General features: G+C 41.4%; 2 protein-coding genes across 4 annotated transcripts; both read right to left on the bottom strand.

Annotated features, from left to right (window-relative positions):
* Nucleotides 1-5795: 5795 nt before the first annotated feature.
* LOC142385196 (uncharacterized) lies at nt 5796-16226 on the bottom strand. Of its 2 annotated transcripts, none has more exons than XM_075471485.1 (14): nt 15981-16226; nt 15509-15679; nt 13798-14166; nt 12803-13003; nt 11750-12094; nt 10714-11052; nt 10242-10625; nt 9583-9785; nt 9328-9435; nt 7861-7953; nt 7641-7751; nt 7344-7467; nt 6843-7094; nt 5796-6726 (listed from the first exon to the last, which is right to left on the bottom strand). In XM_075471485.1, the coding sequence occupies exons 1-14, from the start codon at nt 16069-16071 to the stop codon at nt 5945-5947; spliced, it is 3573 nt and encodes a 1190-aa protein (XP_075327600.1). In that variant the 5' UTR covers nt 16072-16226; the 3' UTR covers nt 5796-5944. The 2 variants fall into 2 exon arrangements, with proteins under 2 accessions (XP_075327600.1, XP_075327601.1); XM_075471486.1 differs by having other exon boundaries at nt 10242-10622.
* An 809-nt stretch (nt 16227-17035) lies between these two features.
* Nucleotides 17036-22196, bottom strand: LOC142385195 (uncharacterized). 2 transcript variants are annotated; one of them, XM_075471483.1, is made up of 7 exons: nt 22007-22196; nt 21071-21279; nt 20703-20795; nt 20504-20596; nt 20201-20311; nt 19764-19887; nt 17036-19602 (listed from the first exon to the last, which is right to left on the bottom strand). In XM_075471483.1, exons 1-7 carry the CDS (start codon nt 22029-22031, stop codon nt 17921-17923), a joined length of 2337 nt encoding a protein of 778 aa, XP_075327598.1. In that variant the 5' UTR covers nt 22032-22196; the 3' UTR covers nt 17036-17920. The 2 variants fall into 2 exon arrangements, with proteins under 2 accessions (XP_075327598.1, XP_075327599.1); XM_075471484.1 differs by having other exon boundaries at nt 20504-20593.
* Nucleotides 22197-22397: the final 201 nt, after the last annotated feature.

Raw genomic sequence — 22397 nt, 5'->3', positions numbered from 1 at the left:
TTGCCTGGACTGAACTCAGTCCTCTCGCTGATGAGGAGCTGATAGTTTGTAATAATGTTAATGACGGGGATAACATCTCATTAGATGGGCTCAGAATCTGCAGAGCAGAGAGTCCTTCTGTCATTAACTTCCAGCTGCTTGCAACAAATGATCGACAGATTAACAAGGAACTCGAGTTACTTCTGAGGTAATTTGTGCTTTGGATTGATGTGTGTATTATTATAGTGAAGACTCTGCCTTCCACAGAAGTCTCTGGGGGGGTTGAGAGGTACATTAGACATTACATGGTATGCTCTTGCAGTCTTACTGCCCGCAAAGGTCTCTGTTCATTCGACTTAATTTGTCCCTCTAAAACATTTTCTGAAATAGTAATTAAAGATATTCCTCTGAAGAATTGTTTAGAAAGGTCTGAAAAAGTTCTTGTCATGTGAAAGACGTGCGTTAAATTGGTGGGATACAGCTGCTTACATCCGGCGCCACAGATTAGCCACATGCCACAGCTCCAGGCTCTGCGTTTGGTGACTGGAGGATGTTGTGTACGCCTCCTGAGCACTAGAGGGCGCAGTTGGATCTAAGTATTTCTTCAACTGAAAAACTGAAAATGGATTAGCTGCACTTGGAGCTTTTAGGACTGATGGATCTATATTTAAATGCGTTTATTCCTGGGACTATCGATATGTGGGAAAACTTCTCAGACTGAGTTTGCTGCTCTGATTGCAAATCTTGCAGATTCCCACTCCGTGAATGAGTCTTTGAACAATGGGGCCAGACAAGATTTCAGGGGGTTCTGATGAAGGAAAGCTCACTGGCAAAGAAACAGCTGTTGGTAACAACAAAAACCTGGAAATTCTCTGACCTCAGCGGGTGTGTTTGACCATTTTCCAAAGAACATCAAGAGTTAGAAATGTGGTATAAGCCTGTAGCAGAGATATCAGATGAGAGTTTAAGGGTTTCTTCAGTAGAAACAGGAATTGTGACCTTTGACGTTTTGAAGCAGGAGGCTTAGAGGGAAAAGCTGGTGTATATGTTGTTTGTGACGGTTCCAACAAGAATGCGGAGAGTTAAGACTCCAGTTAAGTAAAGACAGCCGATCAGTTAATGTGGTTGGTGACACTTGCTGAGTTATTAGCCAAGACTTCACATCCTGAATCATCTCTGATGGAGCAGGGAGCAAATTTTGGATCTTTTCACAGATCTTTTCAATGACTTAGAGCAACTCAGTCATTAAACATGGTGACACATGTGGAAACAGATGAGTTGAAGGGATTTTTTTTGATGATGGCAGTGACTAACGTCTTAGATGTGTGAGCGTATGAGTGGATGAGAAACAGACGCTGGGATGTGGACTGCTGATCTGACAGTGTTGTGGTGTTCACCAGGTTCTTGGTGATAGACTGTGTGATCTAGGAAAGAGTAAAAGTAATATTTCTGTTTAGCCTAACGGTTCATTTTGCTAAAAAACGCAGTTTAACATTTCAACAGTATATTTTCATATCATTAATGACTGCAACCCTGTGACAAAACACAAAAATTTCAAACTTAATTTCAAACCTTTACCAAGTATTTAGGTGACAGGTTGCAGCTATTTAACCAGTAGTAGAAAACTGTAAGAGTTTCTATTTGGGCTTCTGCTGTTGGGACCACGTCGCTGAGGAGGATCAATCGGAGGAGATCAAACAAACCACATCCGTCTTCCTTTAAATCTCAAAATAAAACACATTCTTTACAAATATGGTTTCAATTAATTCATCCCTGGTGGTATATATTCATACTCCCATCAGGAATCCTCTCGTTCTATATATTCCTTTTATGGGATTCATGCCCATCATATATCCCTAACTATATTACCCCATATGTTCTATTCATTAATGCACACAGCTGTCACGGTCAAGTCATTACAACATATGATCTGCATGACTAAACTTCCAGAACAATCCCATACAGTCATGTAGGAATCAGCAGCAGAAGACCTACCCTGTGCATTCACTGTGGGCTGACTGTCTGAGTCAGTGCGGTCGGCTCGGAGGGGTTCAGTCCAGACGGGGGTTTCCTGGTGGGGTCGTGGGGTCGGACGAATGGCGAGCGATTCTCTGTGGACGGGTTCGCGTGTCAGCATGGAAGAGACACGGTGGGAGGCCAGCGTGGGGGTCAATGCTGTGTGGTCTACATGTTGTTGAGAGAGCACTGACGGTGTTGTGAACAATATGTCTGATTGTTGATGCACGTTTGGCTAAAGCGGATGAGGCTCGCTGCTTAAGGAGAGAGTTCACATCCATGCTGTCTGCTCAACAGAGGAGAGGAGAGATGGGGGTTTCAGTGTTTTGTGTATGTAACTTTTTTTCTAAAGGCCCCTCAAATTTTACATTGGTTTGATACATATATAGGAGTCTTTCTGGAGTGTGTAAATACAGCAAAGCTCAACCAACAGTGTATGTTTACAGCTAGACTGAACCTGAACTTCAATCTTTAACAGAGCTCGGTCCTTGATGATATTCTGCTATAGAGGTCCAGTTACAAGTCATTGGTGGCTGCTAGGATTGTGAGAAGAACTTTTTCATGCATAAAGTCAGACTGTGGACTTATATATCCGAACGTGTAGCATTTACATTTTCTTTTTAAGCAACTTCATATCAGGAATTGTTCTTTTAACGGCATCAATGCATCTCAATAAAAGTTATATGATAACTAGTGTCTTCTTTCCTCCATGGCAGGGATAATACTTAATTGTTGCCTAAGTATGTATGTAGGCTACGTCTCACAGTTGTGCATTAATGAATGCAACTCTCTTGCTTTGGAGAAGCACATATGGACTCTGCTTCAAGCTGCAGGTGTTGCAGATAAATACAGGAAATGGATGGAGGCGACAAATGCAGTTTCAGCTCCTGCAGACATTTTGTCAAAAACCCCATTTAATTTGAATTTTTTCAATAGACATTTCAATCTGTAATAGAATCACAAGTCCAAGTGCGTACCTCCTTAAAAATCAATCTCCCAGAGTATCACTTGATTGTGGGGTTGGACTGTTGAAAGGTTTTTCCATCAAACCCAAATCCTACTTTACTCCAGTGGTGTCGAATCCCTCTCTCGTTGCATTTTGTAGAAAAGTGGATTATGAGATACAACATGTATTTGGTACACAGTCAAGACCTAACCAAAAACTTAATTTGACTTCGAATGAACGCAACGCTCTCACAGAGCTCTCTAACATGGACGATATCATCATACGCCCTGCTGACAAGGGTGGTGCGGTGGTAGTTTTATCTAAAGAGATGTATATTGTTGAGGCAACACGCCAATTGCAAACAAGACATTATGAAAGACTACATACTAATCCCTTGCCTACATTGACTGTGACCTTTCATAATATGTTGTCCCATGCTGAGAACGAAGGATGGATAACTCAAAACGAACGTAAATATATGACTATTGAATTCCCTTCTTTAGCTACATTTTATTTACTTCCCAAGGTGCATAAGCCTCCTTTTGACAACCCTCCGGGGCGACCTATTATTTCGGGCAATGGTACCCTTACTGAACTGGCATCTAAGTTTGTGGACTTTATGATTAAACCTTTTGTTAGGACTTTACCGTCATTTATTGAGGACACTGTGGATGTGTTGAACATCCTATCTAGGCTTGGGAATGTGAGGTCTCAATATCTCATCACTATGGATGTTGAGTCCCTTTATACTAATATCGACCATGAAGAGGGTTTACATGCATTAAAACATTTTTTGGCTGAAAGAAAGGACATTAGACCACCTTCAGACTTTATTGTGGACCTTACTGAGTTTATTATTTACAATAATGTTTTTGTGTTTACTGATGAGCTATACAAACAAAAAATAGGTGTTCCCATGGGTTGTTGCTTTTCACCCAACTACGCGTGTTTATATTTGGGACTGTGGGAAAAACTTCATGTCTTTAACTCTACCAATCCTTTCTATCATTGCTTAACATGGTATGGTCGCTTTATTGATGACCTTTTATTTGTGTTTAATGGCACCGAGACTCAAGTTAAGGGATTTCACCAATATCTTAATTCTATTAATCCTAATATTAAACTTGAGTACTCGCAAAACAAAATTGATTTTTTAGACCTCACAATTTCTATTGACCAAGAAGGTAATCTGCACACCACCATCTTTAGGAAAAAGACATCTCGCAACACCATTCTTAGAGCCGATTCCTTTCACCCACAGCACCTTATTGATAACATCCCTTTTGGTCAGTTCCAGCGTTTACGCCGCATCTGCAATGATGAGGCGGAGTTTGAAAGACAGGCCAATGACATGACTAACCGCTTTAGGAAGAGAGCCTACAAGCCTGATACGGTGGCGCAAGCCCGGTTAAGAGCGCAGGCTCTGAAGCGCTCAGACACTCTGATTAAAAAGAGCCTTAATAGAAATAAACTATCTCGACCCTTTTTTGTTACACAATACAGCTCAGAGGCCAAACAGGTTACACGGATCATCAGGAATAATTGGGCCATTATTAACTCGGACCCTGATCTGCAACAGATCTTTCCTGAACCCCCGTTAGTCTCTTACAAAAGAGCTCCGACACTTCGCGACAGACTCGTACACACCCATCTTCCTCCTGTTAAAAAGGAGAGTTGGCTCAAGAGACCGTTGGGAGTCTACCGTTGTTATAATTGCCCTCATTGTGCTCATCTTATTCCTTCAAAAGCATTTACTGATTTTAAAACCAATAAGGAATATAGAATAAAAGATTTTATAAATTGTAACACCACGTTTGTTATTTATCGTCTGTCCTGTCCGTGCCCAGGTGTGTTCTATGTAGGACGCACCAAAAGACGCCTACGTGATCGACTTGCTGAGCATAAATATGCGATACGCACTGTTAATGCTGACTACCAGATGGCCCAACATTTCCTACAAGTGCACAATAAGAACGACTCCTTGCTAAAAATTGAGGCTTTGGAGCACATCAGGCCCTTAGATAGAGGCGGCGACCGGATCCGCAGGCTCAACCAACGTGAGACGTTTTGGATCCACCAGTTAGATGCGCTTAGGTATCCAGGCCTTAATGAAGATATCGAGTTTAAATGTTTTTTATGATATTTTGTCTGTTGGTTTTTTCTGATGTTATTATCTGCCCATTTGCTTTTTTGTATATCTAAAGAGTTTATTGTTTTTGTCATGCTGGTACTTTAACAACAATTATTGTATTGTGATCTATGCCTTTTCCCCCCCTCCCCCTCCCCCTCCCTCCCTCCTCTATGACAGGTGCGCCTTACTCTTCCAATTGTTATTGGTGGCACACTAATTATACACCTGATCCAGGTGTGGGGTTTAATTGTCTTTACCGTTGTTCATTCTGTGACTTTTGCTTTGCCCTGATGAAGACCACGGTGGTGGTTGAAACATGTTGGTATTTTATTATGATTAGCCAAAGTCATTAAAGGCTTTTTATTTATACCTTCTTCCTTTTCTACTTTTGAGTGCCTGGGACTTATTTCTTTTCTTATCGTTTTTCCATCAGTGTTCTGTTCAGGATTTTGAGTAAAGGTTTAAAATTACAGCTCCCTTCAGCAGACACAACCACAGCACCTGAGAGCAGAGAGTGCTGCTTATTGTCCCGAGGGTTATAGGGAAACTATTTTTATTTCCTTGATCGTTTTAATCACCCACGACTGTCCGGTTGGTTGGTTAATGACACATTTGTCTGTGATGCGACAAACTCAGAGGGTAGATTTATTGCTGCTTTACTCAGACTTAATGACAGCATGCTTCATCTGAACAAATTAAAAAAAAAAAAAAACTGATGGCAAATTTATCACATTTTTCTTTATTTTGACTAAATGAAACATCAAGTCAATAAAAACTCCTTCAGTCGGTAATAGACAGCTTCTGTCATGTCACGCCAATGCTGTCGTGCACTGAACTATTTTTGGAATGGCAGCTTTATCATTTATAGTAGTTTATACTAAATCATGCGTTTCAACGTGCAATTTAAAAGTATCCTCTTGCCTGAATATTTTTCCGCACTTTAAACACTGAAAAGACTTCTTGTTCGAGTGGATCTTCAGGTGCTTTTTCTGCGCCCTCAGAGTGGGAAAGGCTTTCGGACACAGCGAGCACCGATACGGACTCTCTCCTGTATGTCGGCGCATATGGACTGTCAAATTGCACTTTGCGGTGAAACCTTTCCCACAATGTTTGCATCTGTAAGGCCTCTCGCCTGTGTGATAGCGCATGTGCAGCTTTAACTCCCCAGAGGAGAGAAAAGCCTTCCCACATACTGTACACAGGTAGTTCTTTTCCCCTCGGTGCATGCGCATGTGCCTCGCCATATGTTGGATGGAAGTCTTTCCACAAATGTGACATTTGTAGGGACGTTCTCCTGTATGTATTCGGACGTGAAAGTCAAAGTTGGAGGAAGACCGGAAGCTTTTTCCACAATGCGAACACAAATATGGAGCCTCACCCGTATGAATCCGATGGTGTATGTTGAGGGACGCCTTGGAGGCGTACTTCTTATCACACTTGTTGCACTCGAACAAGTGATCGTGTATTTGAACGTGGCTGTTATCCTTGAAGATCTCCCTGTAATACTCACTACCGTCTTCTCCCGATTCGTCGAAGGGACTGGATTCCTGCTTGAGATGCTCTTCTCTGATGTGCCTAAGAAGCCCTGACACCTGGCCGTCGGAGTAGGAACACATTGAGCAGGGATGCCTCTGCATTGGCGCGTGATTTGAGTCTGAAAGAAGCGAGATGAAGAGCAGATACAGTTTAAGGGGAGGCTACTATACATTAAAGTTTTACTGTGTGTGTTAAATGGAAAGGCTGTTTGAAAGGCCTACACTGGATGCATACTTAAACAGTTTGCAATGGTCACGTTATCACTTTGGTCATCTTCCAGGTCTTCCATTCCTTTCAGAGAGACCTCAAGGGTTGATGCATCATCAGTTTGCTTTTCCTCAGGCGTATCTCCATCCTTGCTGTGTTCAAACAGCTCGTCTTCATTGTAGGTAGACACTTCCTGTTGCTCTGAAACCAGCTGCTTAGAGGGTGCTTTGGGATGAAGAGAGAGTGTGGGCAGAAACATGTTCTGAGCTTGGGAGGAGCCTGTGGGAGACAAAATGTTTCACATGGTATCAGCAAACTTGAGTATTTAGTTAAAAGATGCTATATAAATATTCACAGATACTTGCTAGACTTTAATATTCAGACTTTAACTAAACAAACAGTTTTATTTATATCCAGAATAGCAATTTTTTTCACTTCAGTGCAGGAAAAGCAACTTTTGAAGAGAAGTGTTCACCTGATGGGTGTTGATTTTATTTATTTACTTTACCAATGCAGTGAACTATTTACATTTGTTTGCGTTTCCCGATTGTTGCTCGTGGAAAAGAATCAACGCCTTTAGCTGTTCCGGCTTTAAAACCAGTTGTCCGCATTCTTCCATAACAGAGGGGGTGGTGCTGAGCCATGCTGCCATCTATCCGGTGCATCCAAAACACAAATGAACATGTAAAGGTCAGAAGAATTCAAATAACAGTGTACATAGAATGTTATATGTTTAATTTACAATTAATTTTAACATGCAACATCCTAGAAAAAAATTCAAATTTAATGAGATATTACAGTATTCGACCATATACGGCAGCTTACCTGTTTTATATCGGGGATGGGCAGGAGATTATCAAGTCTCGAGATGAATTTCCATACTAATCTCTGCAATGTGCTTTCATACTGTTGGCCATAGTGAATAGGGAAGACTTCCTGAGGAAAAAAGATAGTAGGGTGTCCAATCTTCTCTCTTTTTCGTCATCAAGTATTAACAGAGTGACAAACTGCAAGTTGGTATGATAACTAGAAAATAATGTCTGACCGTGAAAAACCTCTTTCTTTCCTCTGGGTCCTCGAGCAAGGCACAAACGACCTGCGCAAAGTTCGACTTTGAATTCTCCAACTCCTCCAACTCCTATCAATCAGTGTCAAAAACAAACGGAAGCAAGGAAGCAATAAGCGTGACGGACAGCAAGAATAATCCGGCGGGCTTTTTGGCCCATCAACAATATGCAAAAGTAATTCCAAATGTCATCAAAAACAATACATGGTCAGGTTGCAAAATGATTTTTAGATATTAAGAGAGAAAAGAAGCTGGAATATTGTCTTTCATTTTCATTAAATCTGCAACAGTACAGGCAGAAAATACATTTTTATACACAGTTTTGCATCTCACGTAGGCCAACGAATAGCTGACAAATGAAATAAAATATGATTAGATCTGTTCAATGTCTGAAGGAGAAGGAGGCTTCAAGGATCAAGTATATAACCAGGAAGCAGGGTGCCACTTGCAGAGTAGCAACACGGATTATTCCATAGAGGGCCCAATTTGATTATTCACTGACAGAGGAAATGAAATCAAATAATGGAGCAATTGTTTGTGTGTGTTTGAGATGGGGAGACTGGTGTACTTTGTCTTCTAAGAAAAGCAAATCCAAAGTGAGTGAAGGGAGCAAAAATCAGGGATTGAAACTAAACACCAAGGCCTTCACTGTGAAGCCAAGAGGGGGTGAGGGTGAGAACTGCCTTGAGAAAAAAGAAGTGAGTCGGTAATAATCTATACAACCCTGTGTGGATTAAACGAAGAATGCTTTATCAAAGATTTTCTATAGATTTGTTGCGTTACCAATCGTTATGTGGGGTGTGACAAGCTGGAAAAAGTGGTTCTGGGCAACATGACGGGCAGTGGTGAATACACTGAGGCAAAAAAAAAAAGAATCCATTATACTACATCATATACGTCTCAAGTATGGGAAGGGGAGGAGTTGCCACTTCAATGTCCTCCACACACAACTACGGTCTTATTAAGGGGGTAAAAGTGATGAGTAACAGTGAAAAGTCCAAGCAGGACAGAGAACATATCTATTTATTTATTTTTTTGCTTCTTTTAATGTAAAATGCTGCAACTCAATGGTGCCATTTAATTTGGGCAGTAAGCCTTGATGGGTTATCAAGCGAAGTATGTCCAATGCCTCAGCACTGGAAGTATTTGAGAAAACATTTAAGACATTCTGCCGCTTAGTACTTTCTCTGTCAGAAGATCATTGTACATGCAAGTAGAGCTGATTCCACCGTCCGGGTTTGTTACATTCAGCTTTTTCCATCCCTTTACATGTTTGCCTCCCTCCCACTCCCCTTACTCACACATACGGTATGCTAATACACGCTATAATAATAAAAAAAAAGAAGAAGAACATAAAACGGTTCTCGATTCTCATCCTGTGCATGATAACACAGGAGCAGACCAGTGTGATAATCTGCATTTAGCTTAATATTTGACGGGCCCCACCTCCTGACCACAGCCAGAGCACATTGTGAGGTCCTGAATGACCTGCAGGTGGTCCTGGACATCCAGCAGGTTAGCTGTGCTCCTACTGCGACACAACTCCAGCACGAGCTGAAACAGACAATTTTAAGTCCTTATTAACATATTTCTGTTGCAACCGTTTCACTTAGTGATGGTCATCAAAAATAATTCTCGTTTTATTGTTGAAATATGGATACGGTCCACTCTGACGTGGGTTAGTTTACCCCTGCCTCTTACCCTTGCTCGCAGTGTGAGAAGGAGCTGCACTCTCTCTCTGCGTGTCAGCAGCTCTGGAGCCAACTCTGTCACCAATCTCACCAATTCCTCCACTTTTTTATAATGCTGCACATTACAACACTGGACCACCTGCCAGGCAAAGGCACACATCAGACGCAGGGTTGGAACCAGAAGGCCCAATGAGGGGAGGGACAAGCGGCAATCTGCGAATGAGAAATGAAAGGTTGAACAAAGATTAAAGGAGAACAAAATTACAGAGCAAATGACAGATGGAGGTAAAAAGATTTGCTTTTATTTACCACTTTGTAACTTTAATGTCCGATTGACTTTTTAGATTAATCTATTAGGCTTTATGAACTTAAATCAGTGTTACGGTGCCTGTTTTTTGCCCTTGTTTCACAATATAATTATCCAAAGAACACCACTTTGACTTAAATGCTCAAAGCCCACCCTTATATAGAGCTATGAAGACTCTCTCTTTATTTAGAACAACATAATTATTAAATGTTGACTTGTTTTTCCAGGAGCATGTAAAGAAATTTACTTTGTAACTACAAAGTTCCATCACGCCTGTCTGGAAAATACATTCATCAAAGCAGGATAATTCAGATTGTGAGTTGTAAGGCACCTTTAAGTAAAATATATACTTTTTTTTTTACCTTCCACTGGTTCAGGCAAGTCTTGCTGCAACGCCTGCAGAAAGTTAGAGCCCGACTCTGTGACTCCAGCTGTGAGTTTCGTCTTTGCCTCTGCCCTGCTGCGACCAAGGGCTTTATCCATGATGACAAACCAGCTACTCTTGTGCTTTCTGGAGTCTTCCTGTCCCTCAATCCTTTCATACTCTTGTTTTAGGAGTCTTATTCTTTTCCTGCATTGACTGGTGGTCTTGTCAAAACCTTGAGTGGCGAGCTCTGAGCTCAGCTGAGCGTACACTCTTTCATCTTCCCGATTTGATCTTAGCTGCTCCTGGACGCTCTCTTCTGCCCACCGTGTGAGCAGCATGTTGACTTCGTCTGATGTCCAAACAGCGTGAGAGGAATCTGCTGACAGCAAAGTAACACATATAATACAGTAACACCCGTCAAAGAGCTGAAAATCTAGTCATCAAGTTTAAAACATGTACATGCTTACCTTTGGGTGATTTCGGTGCTTCGAGGACAGCAGACGACTCCACCTCTTTGGAAGCATCTCCATTAGAACCAAAGACACTATCCATAACAGCAAACCAGTCACTTTTATCATCCCTGTGTGGTTCTACTTGTTTGATTTTCCTATACTCCACTTTAAGCTTATTTACTTTAAGATTGCATTGCTGTGGTGTCTTGTTAAACCCCACCAAAGCGAGTTCATTGCTGAGATATGTGAAAACTTGACTGTTTGCCTGTGAGCTGAGCAGCTGCTTTTGGATGTTTGGTTGCGCCCAGAGAGTTATGAGCACTTGAACTTCATCAGGCAACCACTGGGTTTCATCTGTGAGAAAACATCAGAATAATAATGTTGATATTCAAAGTACTGTGGGTTTGAGTGCCTAGCTCTTTTTCTAATCATTGCATTACTGAAAAGTTTAGTACAGTAGTTTCTTTCATCCTTTAATGGGATGTTTTAGATACATCTGCCGAGGGAAACTACACAAAGAATTTAAAGACAGGAAAAATCCCACAGAGAAGCAAGATGCTAGTCTTTATTGTCTTTTTTAAAAATAGGAAAAGATAATAGATAAAATATTCACTACATTGAATTTGAGCTTATCTGAGTCTGTGAGAATTTGTCGAGAGGTAAGCTCTGAGTTCTATGTTGAATGAGAAGGGACTGAAGCTGAAGACTTAAAAGGTCTTAAAAAGGAGCTGTGAGGCAACTCCAATGTAGTCACCAAAACTGAGGCCTTGAAGGACTCAGCAAGATGGAAAAACGGTATCCTAGCTACAACAATCAATACTTTAAAAGGTGGGAATTTATCATCTAACAATAACAAGCTCAGGATTAAACAAAAGTAGTTCCAGCACTATACTGTCAGCATAGGGCATCATAAAAATAATAATAATAATTAAAAAAAAATCAACATTCCCTTATGTTGCTTGTCTGAAATTGCCCTAATAAAAAAGGTATTTATGGTTATAAACAATCTTAAGATATTCATTTAATTGATTTAGGTTAAATTTCACTTTACCATCAGTGTCCTCATCCAACAGGGGGGGGTTTGCTGTTCCTGAACGTTTTGATGATGCAGCCTGGGAGCTGAGGACTTCATCCATAATGCCAAACCATGCAGTCCTGCTCCAACCCATGTGCTGGCTGTTCTTGATTCTCCTGTAGTCCTGCTTCAGTTTCTTTAGTTTCTCCTTGCATTTCTGTGCTGTTTTGTTAAATCCAAGCGATGCTAGTTTGGCACTGAGGTTATTGTAAACAGCATTATTTCTCACATTTCGGAGAAGCTCTCGCTGAACAGCGGGATTTGCCCAATAAGCCAACAATGCATGGACTTCTTTTTTAGACCAACTACAAATAGGCTCATCTGTGAAAGAAGCAAAAGAGCACAATTTGTCAAGTCATGACATGGTTTTAAAGGTTTCACCATGAACCTCGAACATGTGCAGAAGAAAAAGCATCAAAATCTGTGTTGAACTGGCCAAACTTTAATGTAAAGCATTAATCACCGGTGAGATCAGTTGGTCTTACAACAAGAGAATAACAGCAGTCTTCAGTGAAAGCGACCACAGTCTCCAAGGCCACAGAGGGCACATCGGGTCAGTTCAACCAATATCATCTGGGGTTTTCTTCTATATTCAATGTTGAAGAAAGTTGTTTGAGGAGGTGCATTTGGTACAAACTGTCTGAACTGTGGCATGTGCAATTATGCCACCACATACCCGCTCACACCATGCTGAAAATGTTATTTATTTATTCATTCTTTCGCTGTACCATCGTAATCCTTGCTCGTGCAACTGGCTCATTCACCTAGATGTGGCTCCCTGTGACTTTTTCTTCCCCAAATTCAAGTTGACGGTTCACTATTTTGCCACAGTAGAAGAGGTCCAGGGAGTTATAAATGCACACCTTCACATAATCAGATCAGAACTCCCAGCAGCTTTCAAAGCATGTGCATAAAATCCCTGCACAGGGCGGCTACCATGATAGGAACAGTAGCCAAATCTAAATCCGCCACCCTATTTTCTCTCCACTTTCTATATAGGTGCACTATTTGATCACAATTTGTACTTACATTTTCTCTTCTTCATATAGCTGGAAGGGCAAAAGGATGATGTTTGCGCTGCTGGGGAGGCCGTTGAGATGCTCGTAGAAGGAGCACCATCGTCATCTACCGTAATGAAGTAGTAATCTGGTTCCTTCGGTTTTTCTGTTGGACAAGGTTCTGAAGCAGGTATAATACCGGTTTCAAGACTGCTTGTGTTAAAAGAAGAATCTGCAAGAAAAAAATTAATGAAGGGTCGTAGTTAAGTGAATGCAAATTGTCAATGTTATTGAGAGAACAGCTGACAACCACACTTTAAGGCTATTTATAAAATGGTGTTTGAAGATGCTCTGGTCTGCTTTTGTTGCATTTTAATGCCGTGTGCAGCACTCTGACCAGTTCTGGCTGTTTTAAATGTGCTTTATGGATACATTTGAATCTAATAATGTCCCAATTAAAGCAGATAGCTCTATTAAAATAACAACAATGACAGTGGCTAACAAAATAGACATATCATTTGAAGCAATTTGATAAACAAACAAAGAAAAAATACAATTAGAATACAGTTGGATGATGTCCTGTTCTCTGTGGTACCTATAGACAGCTCCAATGCTCTTTCTCACACTCCTCCTTTATCATCTTCCTCTTGTTTCTTACAAAAATCAATAAAATAAAAGCTAAAACACATACTCATCAATGTCCTGTTTGCCATTTCAGATGACCTCCTTTATGTGACCTTATTTACAGTGTTAGAAACACCTACTCTGACATCTTGGCTACTGGATACTACTTATCAGGTTTAAGTTTGTTCATTAGAGAGGTCTTCTTTGACATCTGCCAGTATATCATATAACTGTTGATGCATACCCTCAAAAGAAGATAAGTGTCAACAGAGTGGTGGATGCTTCTAACTCTTATTTTGTGAAGCCACTTCCATGCCCTTTGTTATCACTTGCATGAAACTGAATGAATGGAAAACAAAAAAATGACAGCAATAAACAAGTTTTAGTTAAATTTCCACTTACTATCAGTGTCCACATCCAACACAAGTGACTGAATGGGCTCTGCTGAGGGAGATTTTGCTGTTCCTGAAGGTTTTGATAATGCAGCCTGGGAGCTGAGGACTCCATCCATAATGTCGAACCATATAGTCTTTCCCCCATACACGCGATCACTGTTTTTGATTTTCCTGTAGTCCTGCTTCAGCTTTTTTATTTTCTCCTTGCACTTCTGGGCTGTTTTTTCAAATCCAAGCAATGCCAGTTTGGCACTGAGGTTATTGTAAACAGCATTATTTCTCACATTTCGGAGAAGTTCTTGCTGAACAGTGGGTTTTGCCCAATAAGTCAACAATGCAAGGACTTCTTTTTTAGACCAACTACACAAGGGCTTGTCTGTGAAAGAAGCAAAAGAGCACAATTTGTCAAGTCACAAAAACAGATGAAAGCACTCCTGCAATGATCTGCATTTAAACCCTTATAAGTAAATAAAAATTAGATATGAGGTTCCACTGCTGCACTCTACAAGTTCATATCAAAAGGTCAGGGACTATACTGATAAAAGTCTGAAGCTGTACCTGATTTAAATGTGGTCACTGTCAGAAAGTCGTTAGAGATGTGACATAAAACGGTCAACAATATAACCACTACTGCAACAAACTAGTCCAAGGAGAAATCAATACAGCACTGAAAGACAGCATGATATATCAGAGCAATTTGGTGAAATACCAGCAGCAAGCACTTCCCTGCCAGTGTTTTTCTGGAAAAGAAAAGCGCTTTGTGGACACAGGCCATCTTAGATGCATTTTCTGACTGATGTAACCCTCTGATTCAGACATGTTGTCCCTACATTATAACACACACATCCACTTATAGGTCTCCAGTTTTGAGTACTTTTTGAGGTCCTTTTCCAAAAGTCCAATCGTACTTGGCTTTTGTTTACTTCATGCTGCTATACACCGCTCCCAGCGCACCTGCCATGCTTGAAACACTCCCTTAAATTCAGTGTCAGACTGACCTGTAATGAATCATCTTAATGAGACTCAAGTCTCAGCCGTCTTTAATGGAGAAGCACACAGTCTGCACGTTCAAAGAAAGCTCATCAGGTGTGACCAAATCAGCCAATCGTTTTCTTTAACATTCAGTGTTGTGCCGTGTGAATTAATGTTTCAGGATCTAGAGTGATGTCCCAATGTCCACAACAACTTCTTCCTCTTTCCCCAAAAGCCAATCAAATCAATGTTCACCATTTTGAAACAATAGAGGAGATCCAGAGCAAGACAAAAAAACAACAACACATCAAGTAGTTAGAACTAAGGAAGCGTATTGCTGCCACTCTACGAAAAAAAAAGAGGCTCAGCAGCACGTAATTACGTGAAAAGTTTATTGTTATTACAATATCTTTTTCACACTTTAACAATATATTTATCAAGTTATAACGTGAAAATGTCGTATCTTGAAATAATGTGATAATTTCACGTTATAACATGAGAAATATATTGTAAAAGTGTGAAAAAGATATTGTTATAACAATAAACTTTTCATGTAATAACTTAGCTACTGAGCCTCTTTTTTTTCCGTAGAGTGGCAGCAATAAGCTTCCGTACAGAACAGAACTTCAGGTAAAATATTTAAAGCATGACAAGCGCTCTTGGAGCAAAGCCTAAGTCACAGTTTTCTTTTCTTTCTTTCCCAAGTTGTGCAGTCTCTGGGCTTTCTAATCACACTTTGTACTCACCTTTTCTACTCTCTACATGGATGGGTGACCACATGTTTGATGTCTGCACCGAAGGGGAGGCCAGTGTGGTGCTTGTAGAAGGAGCCTCACTGTCTTCTAGTCTAATAGACAGACAGTGTGTTGGGAAAGGTGTGCCGGGGGTTTCAGGAATGTGTGTTACCATAGGTAGATCTGCAAGAGAAAAAGTATCTATATGCACCCTCATCTGTTAACCTGTGTGCCTACAGACACATAATAAACACGTCCTAAGGCAACCAGTGCGGTTAGAACCCACGTTGCTTCAGCTGTTTGCATTTTAGTAAATAATACATAACAGTTTGCCCAGTGTTTTCGTTATTTTATTTTTTTTCTGTGAACTAGAACACCGTCCCCATAACTATGACATTAACTGCAACTTGTGGTGAATGTTTTGCTTGATACTGCACTTACATTAAGTTTGCTCCAACATGCTTGCAAAACATATAGCACTTACCTGTTCCCACATCTGAAATCATTAGTTCAAGTATCATAGTGCCTGACTGGTCCGTGTCGCCTGTCGGGGGAGCAGCAGATATGTCGCTCATGGTAAAGTTTCTGTCTTACGACTTGAGGGTCTTTCACAAAGCCACGCTGATGTTACGCTGCTCTTTAAATGTTGTGTGGTTTTATTTAGGCTTCTAAGTCGAACGAGAGGACTGATATGGAATGTTTTCACTTTTTGTTTTTTCAAAATGGCGCCCCGTTTTCCCGTCGCTTGAGTGACGTCATAAGACCTGAGCCGGTCAGAGGATCGTGTGATAAAAAAAATATATATTAATAATGACTTCCTTTACCCAGTTTGAAACGTTACGGATAAGACAAACAGGTCTTGAAAATTTTTCCAAAATCTGACCGGATTTTTAATAAGCTGTGATGTGGGTCTACATCATTAAAACTTCGGCCGCTCGATATTTGACAAGTTTTTTTAGACATCCCATCTAATACACTGTCGTCACGTTGTTACATGGATACCATTTATACCATAATACTGCAATAAGATATCATATACAATATAACGTTATTATGAAGATTCGTTCTTAAAAAGGAAAGAAATCAGCTGGCATTGTTTTGAGAGTTACAGCCGCAAGGAATTGTGGGATATAATTTATCTCCTGCCTTCATAAATGATGCTCCAGTACACCGAGGCCTCTTTGCTTAGAGAACTCCAACAACTCTTATCATGGCTGCTATTTGATATTTTAGAATAATTTTACTCGGTTAGGAACTTCCCAATTTAAAAACACCAGAACTTGTGGTTCCTCTTTGAGTGTTTTTTTGCACATCCACTGGAAATGTGCTCATTTATACTTGGAGCCCTTTTCCTGAAAACCCTGAAGTTTTGTAATTCTGCCATAAGGACAATTAATTAAGGTTGTCCACTTGCAAAATTATCCACAAGGTTGCAAAGCCTATACTGCTCCTTTTCAGTGCATGCAACTTCTGCAGTTTTACAAGATACACCAGTTAGAAAACAGATCCTTTGCAAAAAGTATTTATTTTTCTGAAAAGCCTCAAAACAAAGGGAAAAAAAGTGAGAATGGGTACATATTTTTGGGTTACATACATGGTTGATGTCATAGCTATAATGTCGATGCGGGTTCATCACAATTGCAAAATCTTAAATGGTTGCAATCAACCTCGATTCTGGTGAGTGTTTCACCATCAAAGCAACAAAAATTTTAGGAAAGAAAAGAGAAATTAACACTTATTAGCAGATTTACTATATAAAAAAAAATAAAAAGCAGCTTCAATGTTACAGTTTGGAGTTGCATCAAAACAAGAGTGGTTAAAGCAGTTTTGAATCACCAGCTTCCAGAAGAACACACTAACAAGATAAAACATTTTCTACAGATGCTACAGCACTTTTTATAATAACCACATAATAAGCAGGTAATCTACAGTCACATACTTTTAAATATTTTTTTATTGTTTTCACAATGCTCATCTTTTAAACATTGGATGTATCAAGCCTTTTGATAAACGTGATGTTTGGAAAGTATTTCCCAACTTTCAAACTTATCAACTCCTTTGCAGAGAAGTTGAACACATAATTCGTTAAAAAAAAAAAAAACACACCAGAAAATAATCACAAATGCTCTCTTGGTATTGATTTTTCCTCAAAATGTCATACATTTGGGTAACCCAATTACCTAAACGTATCTCATGATTATAACTTCAGCCTCAAGTTTAAATGATCAAAATACGTTTTTTGCTGGCTATGCCACATGGTCACCTAATATTGACCACAGGGTAGCAAGTCAAACAAGTAATTAGAGTTACACGTTCACATGGTCTCTGTGTTGTAGCTTTCTACACCAACCTATTCTATCACTAATCAGACTCAATCTTGAAAACACTGATATGAGGAACCCGGCCACCACGAAGCATATCTGATTAGTAGTCATCGCTTCCCTCTTCTTCCTCATCATACTTCCTCTTCAGGGAGTGCTTCTTGTGCTTACCTCTGTGCCTCCGCTTACCGGTGAAATCAGGGTTGGCCTCCCTCGTGTGTAACTGCTCATGCTTCTTAAGGAGGCCGGGGACAGAGAATCCCTTTCCGCACGTGTCACACGTCCAGGGCTTCTTGCACGTGTGAGTCCTTTTGTGGACGTTCAGGTGCGAGGCCAGCTTGTACGTCTTGCCACACACGTCGCAGCTGAATGGCCGCTCGTTGGTGTGCAACCTGATGTGGACCTTCAGATTCCCAACCTGAGTAAAGGTCTTTTCACACAGAGTGCACCGGTAGGGTCTCTCTCTGGTGTGGATCCTCAGATGAACCCTGAGGCAGTACTTACTAGAGAACTTCTTTTGGCAGACAGGGCATGGGATCTTTGCTTTGGGTATGTGGTCTTGCTGGTGCCTCTTCAGGTCGGACAAGTAAACAAAGGTCTTCCCACACTGGGAGCAGAGGTATTGGCGGTCGCCGATGTGGTAGCCCATGTGTCTCTTCAACAAGCTGGGGACGAGGAATCTCTTCCCACAACGCTCGCACATGTGAGGACGATCTCTGGTGTGCCAGCGCTCGTGATTCGACAGCTTAAAAGCTGTTGGGAAGGTTTTGTTGCAGTGTTTGCAGGGAAACGTCATCTGGCTTGTGTGACACTCCATATGCCGCTTGAAGTAGGTGGACTGTGTGAAGCCCTTGTTGCAGATGTTACAGTAGAAGGGCTTTTGGCCGCTGTGGGCCAGTATGTGCTTTGTCAGGCTCTGCAGTTTGGTGAAGCACTTGCCACACTGCCCACAGGCGAAAGGACGCTCCGTGCTGTGGGTCTTCAAGTGGTTGTTGAGGAACCCTTGTGTTCGGAAACTTTTGTTGCATGCCGTGCACAGGAAAGGCTTCTCGCCCGTGTGAATGCGCTCGTGGTCCATCAGCTTGGACTGATAGGGGAAGCTCTTGTCGCACACGCTGCAACTAAATCGGTCAGTTAAGTGCCTGAACTGCTTTTTTCTTCTTATGCTTGGCCTCATGTCATCACCACTTAGTCTGCCTGGGGGAAGAGGCGGCAAGGCTGGGAGAGACATCGAGTTAGTCGCAATCTGTGACACCCACTGATGTAATGTGACTCGCTGAGTCTTCTGGCCATCCTTTGCTCCAGCACTACCGGCACTCTGTACAGTGGGAGTATTTTTGACCGGCACCTGAACAACCCTGAAAGGGATGGATTTCAAGGGCAGCCGCTGTTGTTCCGGCTTGTCTGGTGGCGCAGGTGCTTCATCATTCCCTTTGCTTTGAGGACTTGTGTCAGACTGCTGCTGAGCAGAACTCTTTTCCTGCACCAGGTTCTCCCCCTGAGCTGTTGCTACGACACCCTTTTCCTTTTCTGCACTGCCATCAGCTGTTTTTTGACTTAATGGCCCTTCTTCTTGACCACCTGGGACTGATTGACTGTCAGAGTCATCTGAAATCCCACCCACATCTTCACTTTCACTTAGGGAGGCTGGGCTTTTTTCGCTGTGGATAACCTCCGGTCGCTTTGGCGATTGTGGCGGCGGTGGTGGTGGTGGCGGTTCCACTGGTTTGGGCAGGAAGGCAAGCGACGAAAGCACACAGTCGCCCACCGAAGTCGAGACCGTTGCTGCACAAAAAGGAGAGGCTGCATTTCTCTGTATTTATCAACTTAGAGTGACCAACAAGTTGAGTCACTCATCCATCTGCCTGCTGACTTGTTAACACAAAATATGTTTGGATATCATTTGTATTGCATAACAAAGAAGCTTTCAAAAACATAAATAATACCTTTAACACCAATGAGTCCTTTGGCCTGCTGGTGCAGAAGAAGAGTCTTCATATCACCTGGGTCAGGAATGAAGCCTCCGCATGCATCCAGGACAGTGGCATCGGATGAGATCATGGCACCAAGCTGAAGAAGAGGTAACGAATACATGTTCAGTGCACTTATTTTCACTCCTTTTAGCTCTTAGGTTTGATCTTTTTTCTTATTATTGTTCACAGTACAACATAAAAACTATTTGCATCTTCTGTCTGTCTTTAAAAAGATTCCTCTTTCTTACAGCTGACTAACATCCTGAGTGTAGTTCCTTTAAGGATCTAATAAAATATATCATGGAAAGGGTTATAATACACACCCTTAACATTAAGAGCACATTGTGCCACCGAATCAGAGCCAATCAGTAAGACACAGTCCTGTGTTGAGGAACATGACGTTTGCATACCTGGGACAGATTGGGAACGGGAAGAAGCTGCTCCAGCTTGCACACCAGGCCTGCAGTGAGAGCCTGCAGCGCCGTGTCAAACTTAGAACCGTACTGAACAGGGAACACTTCCTGCACAAGTGTGAAATTGAAAAAGAAAACACTTAATTCAAAAGGAACAAGCCATAAATCATGTGTCTTTTTATCCTCACAAACACTGTTTTTGGTGGAGCTACATTCTGTGCCGTGGTTTTACACCATAAGCTGTGGTGTGATTGTAACGTCAAAATAAGCAATGGGATTTATTAAGACAGATGTGGACACCTGGAAGAAGCGTTTCCTCTCAGTTGGGCTTTTAAGCAGATTCTGTACCAGCACCATGAAGTTTGTCTGCGATTTCTCCACTTCAACATCCTTCTATGACAAAGGAAATACAAACAGGCTGATTTAATTACTGCCCTAAGATTCTACATTGCAATTTGTTTTAAATTCTATTTCAATATTGAAATGTATGCGTGCATACCGCTGAAGACGAGGGGACCTTCAGCTTATTTATAAGAGTCTGGATAGCCTTGGAATCTGGTGGGCCGTCCTTGTGAAGCAGCTCCAGGATAATCTACGGTACAAGATGACACAGTGGTTCACAGAAAAATGAAAACCAAGAAAAATATTGACCTTTTATGAAACGGAGTATCAACTTGAGCATTCAATGGGAGGCAAGCTTGTGGAAACTGATAGCGAGAGGGTTCCGATTATTAATCCTGAATTATAAACTGTAATTTACTGTATATCTTATCTCTCCCCCACAAAGTGCACTGTTTGAATAGCTACTTCATGGATAAATTCCTTTCTATTATTCGCCACACACATAGCCAGTGAAAACAAACTCACCCTTGCTCGCAAACCCAAGATTAGCTGGGAGGTCTGCTTGAAACTCAGGAGCTCAGGAACAATCTGTGTGACCATGGTCACAAACTCCTCCACTTTCACATAATGCTTCACATTTCTCTGCCGTATAACCTGCCATATGTACGAATACGTCAGCTGCAGAGGAGAAGCCAAAAGACGAAGGGATGCCAAGGGAAGGGCACTTCCAGCACCTGAAAGCAAGCCGGAAAAGATTACATTTGCAAGCATATCAATGACAGTCACAGCTGGACTGTTGCATCATGAGGGCAGTCCCACAGTCATAGTTCAAACCATTTTTGGACCTAAAAGTGAGTTTGTTTATTGATTTCTGGCATTACCAACCCTCTCTTTCCCGAATAAGATAGAATAAAACACTGATGGTGTTTGCGTATTTTCTTAATCCAAACGATAAAGATAACAACGCGGTTTTTAAAGTAGAGCCACGAGCTCCTGCAGGGGGCGCTGCTGTGCTAACCACAAGCTTCCCAGGCTGCAGATGAGCTGCAGAGGGTTGTACAAATGCGCGTTTGCGTGTCCTGTGATGGAGAGATTGAGCGCCAATCTCCCGTAGAGTTAGATTCAAACTTTAGTTAGCTGGGTGTTCATTACACTGTTGCCTGAAGGAGTTCTCCTGAGTGATAGTCTGCTGTTTAACAGTCGATCCGTGCATCCGGACGGTGGACAATTTCATTTTAAATCAGACAACCTCAACCGTAATCGCTTAAGATTGTTTGCTAGCTTCCTTCTATACATCGCCCAAAATATAACAAAACAGGCATTGGTGTATTCACGTAGGCTTGTGATTAGGAGAAAACATTCTGTTTAGAGCAGCAGATGGACGGCGCAGCATTTTATTTTCTGATCATCATTCTCGGCGGCAGATACTGTTAGCTTGCCGACGTTAGCTTAGCAACTTACCTGTTTTACTGGACCGCCTGTCCATACTGGGCTCGAGATACGTGGCTAATTCAGTAGTTAGTCAACTGACTGCTCTAAACAGAGGCAGTCTAACCTAAAATACAGTGTTTAAAAGTATTAAACCGTCTAATCTTGGACGTCAAGCCAGGAAGAATAATGGCGACCGCTGGGTAGCGGCTTTCCAAAACAAAAGTCTGACGACTTCCGGCGGATGTTTCTGTACAGAATAAAAGCCCCGTCTTGTTATGGAGGAACAAAACCTACTGGAGAATAACTATTTGAATAGTTGCCGTCTTAATTCCCCTGCGAGTGATTGATAGGAGTGTGTAATGTACATCTTCAAAGTATTAAATTCTGCTTTGAAAAATTTTGTTTTTGTAGACACAAGGAC

This window comes from Odontesthes bonariensis, chromosome 8 (genome assembly GCF_027942865.1).
Source record: "Odontesthes bonariensis isolate fOdoBon6 chromosome 8, fOdoBon6.hap1, whole genome shotgun sequence".
In the NCBI taxonomy this organism is placed as follows: domain Eukaryota; kingdom Metazoa; phylum Chordata; class Actinopteri; order Atheriniformes; family Atherinopsidae; genus Odontesthes; species Odontesthes bonariensis.
Note: the sequence above shows the minus strand (reverse complement) of the source record. Positions and strands in the feature narration are given on the sequence as shown.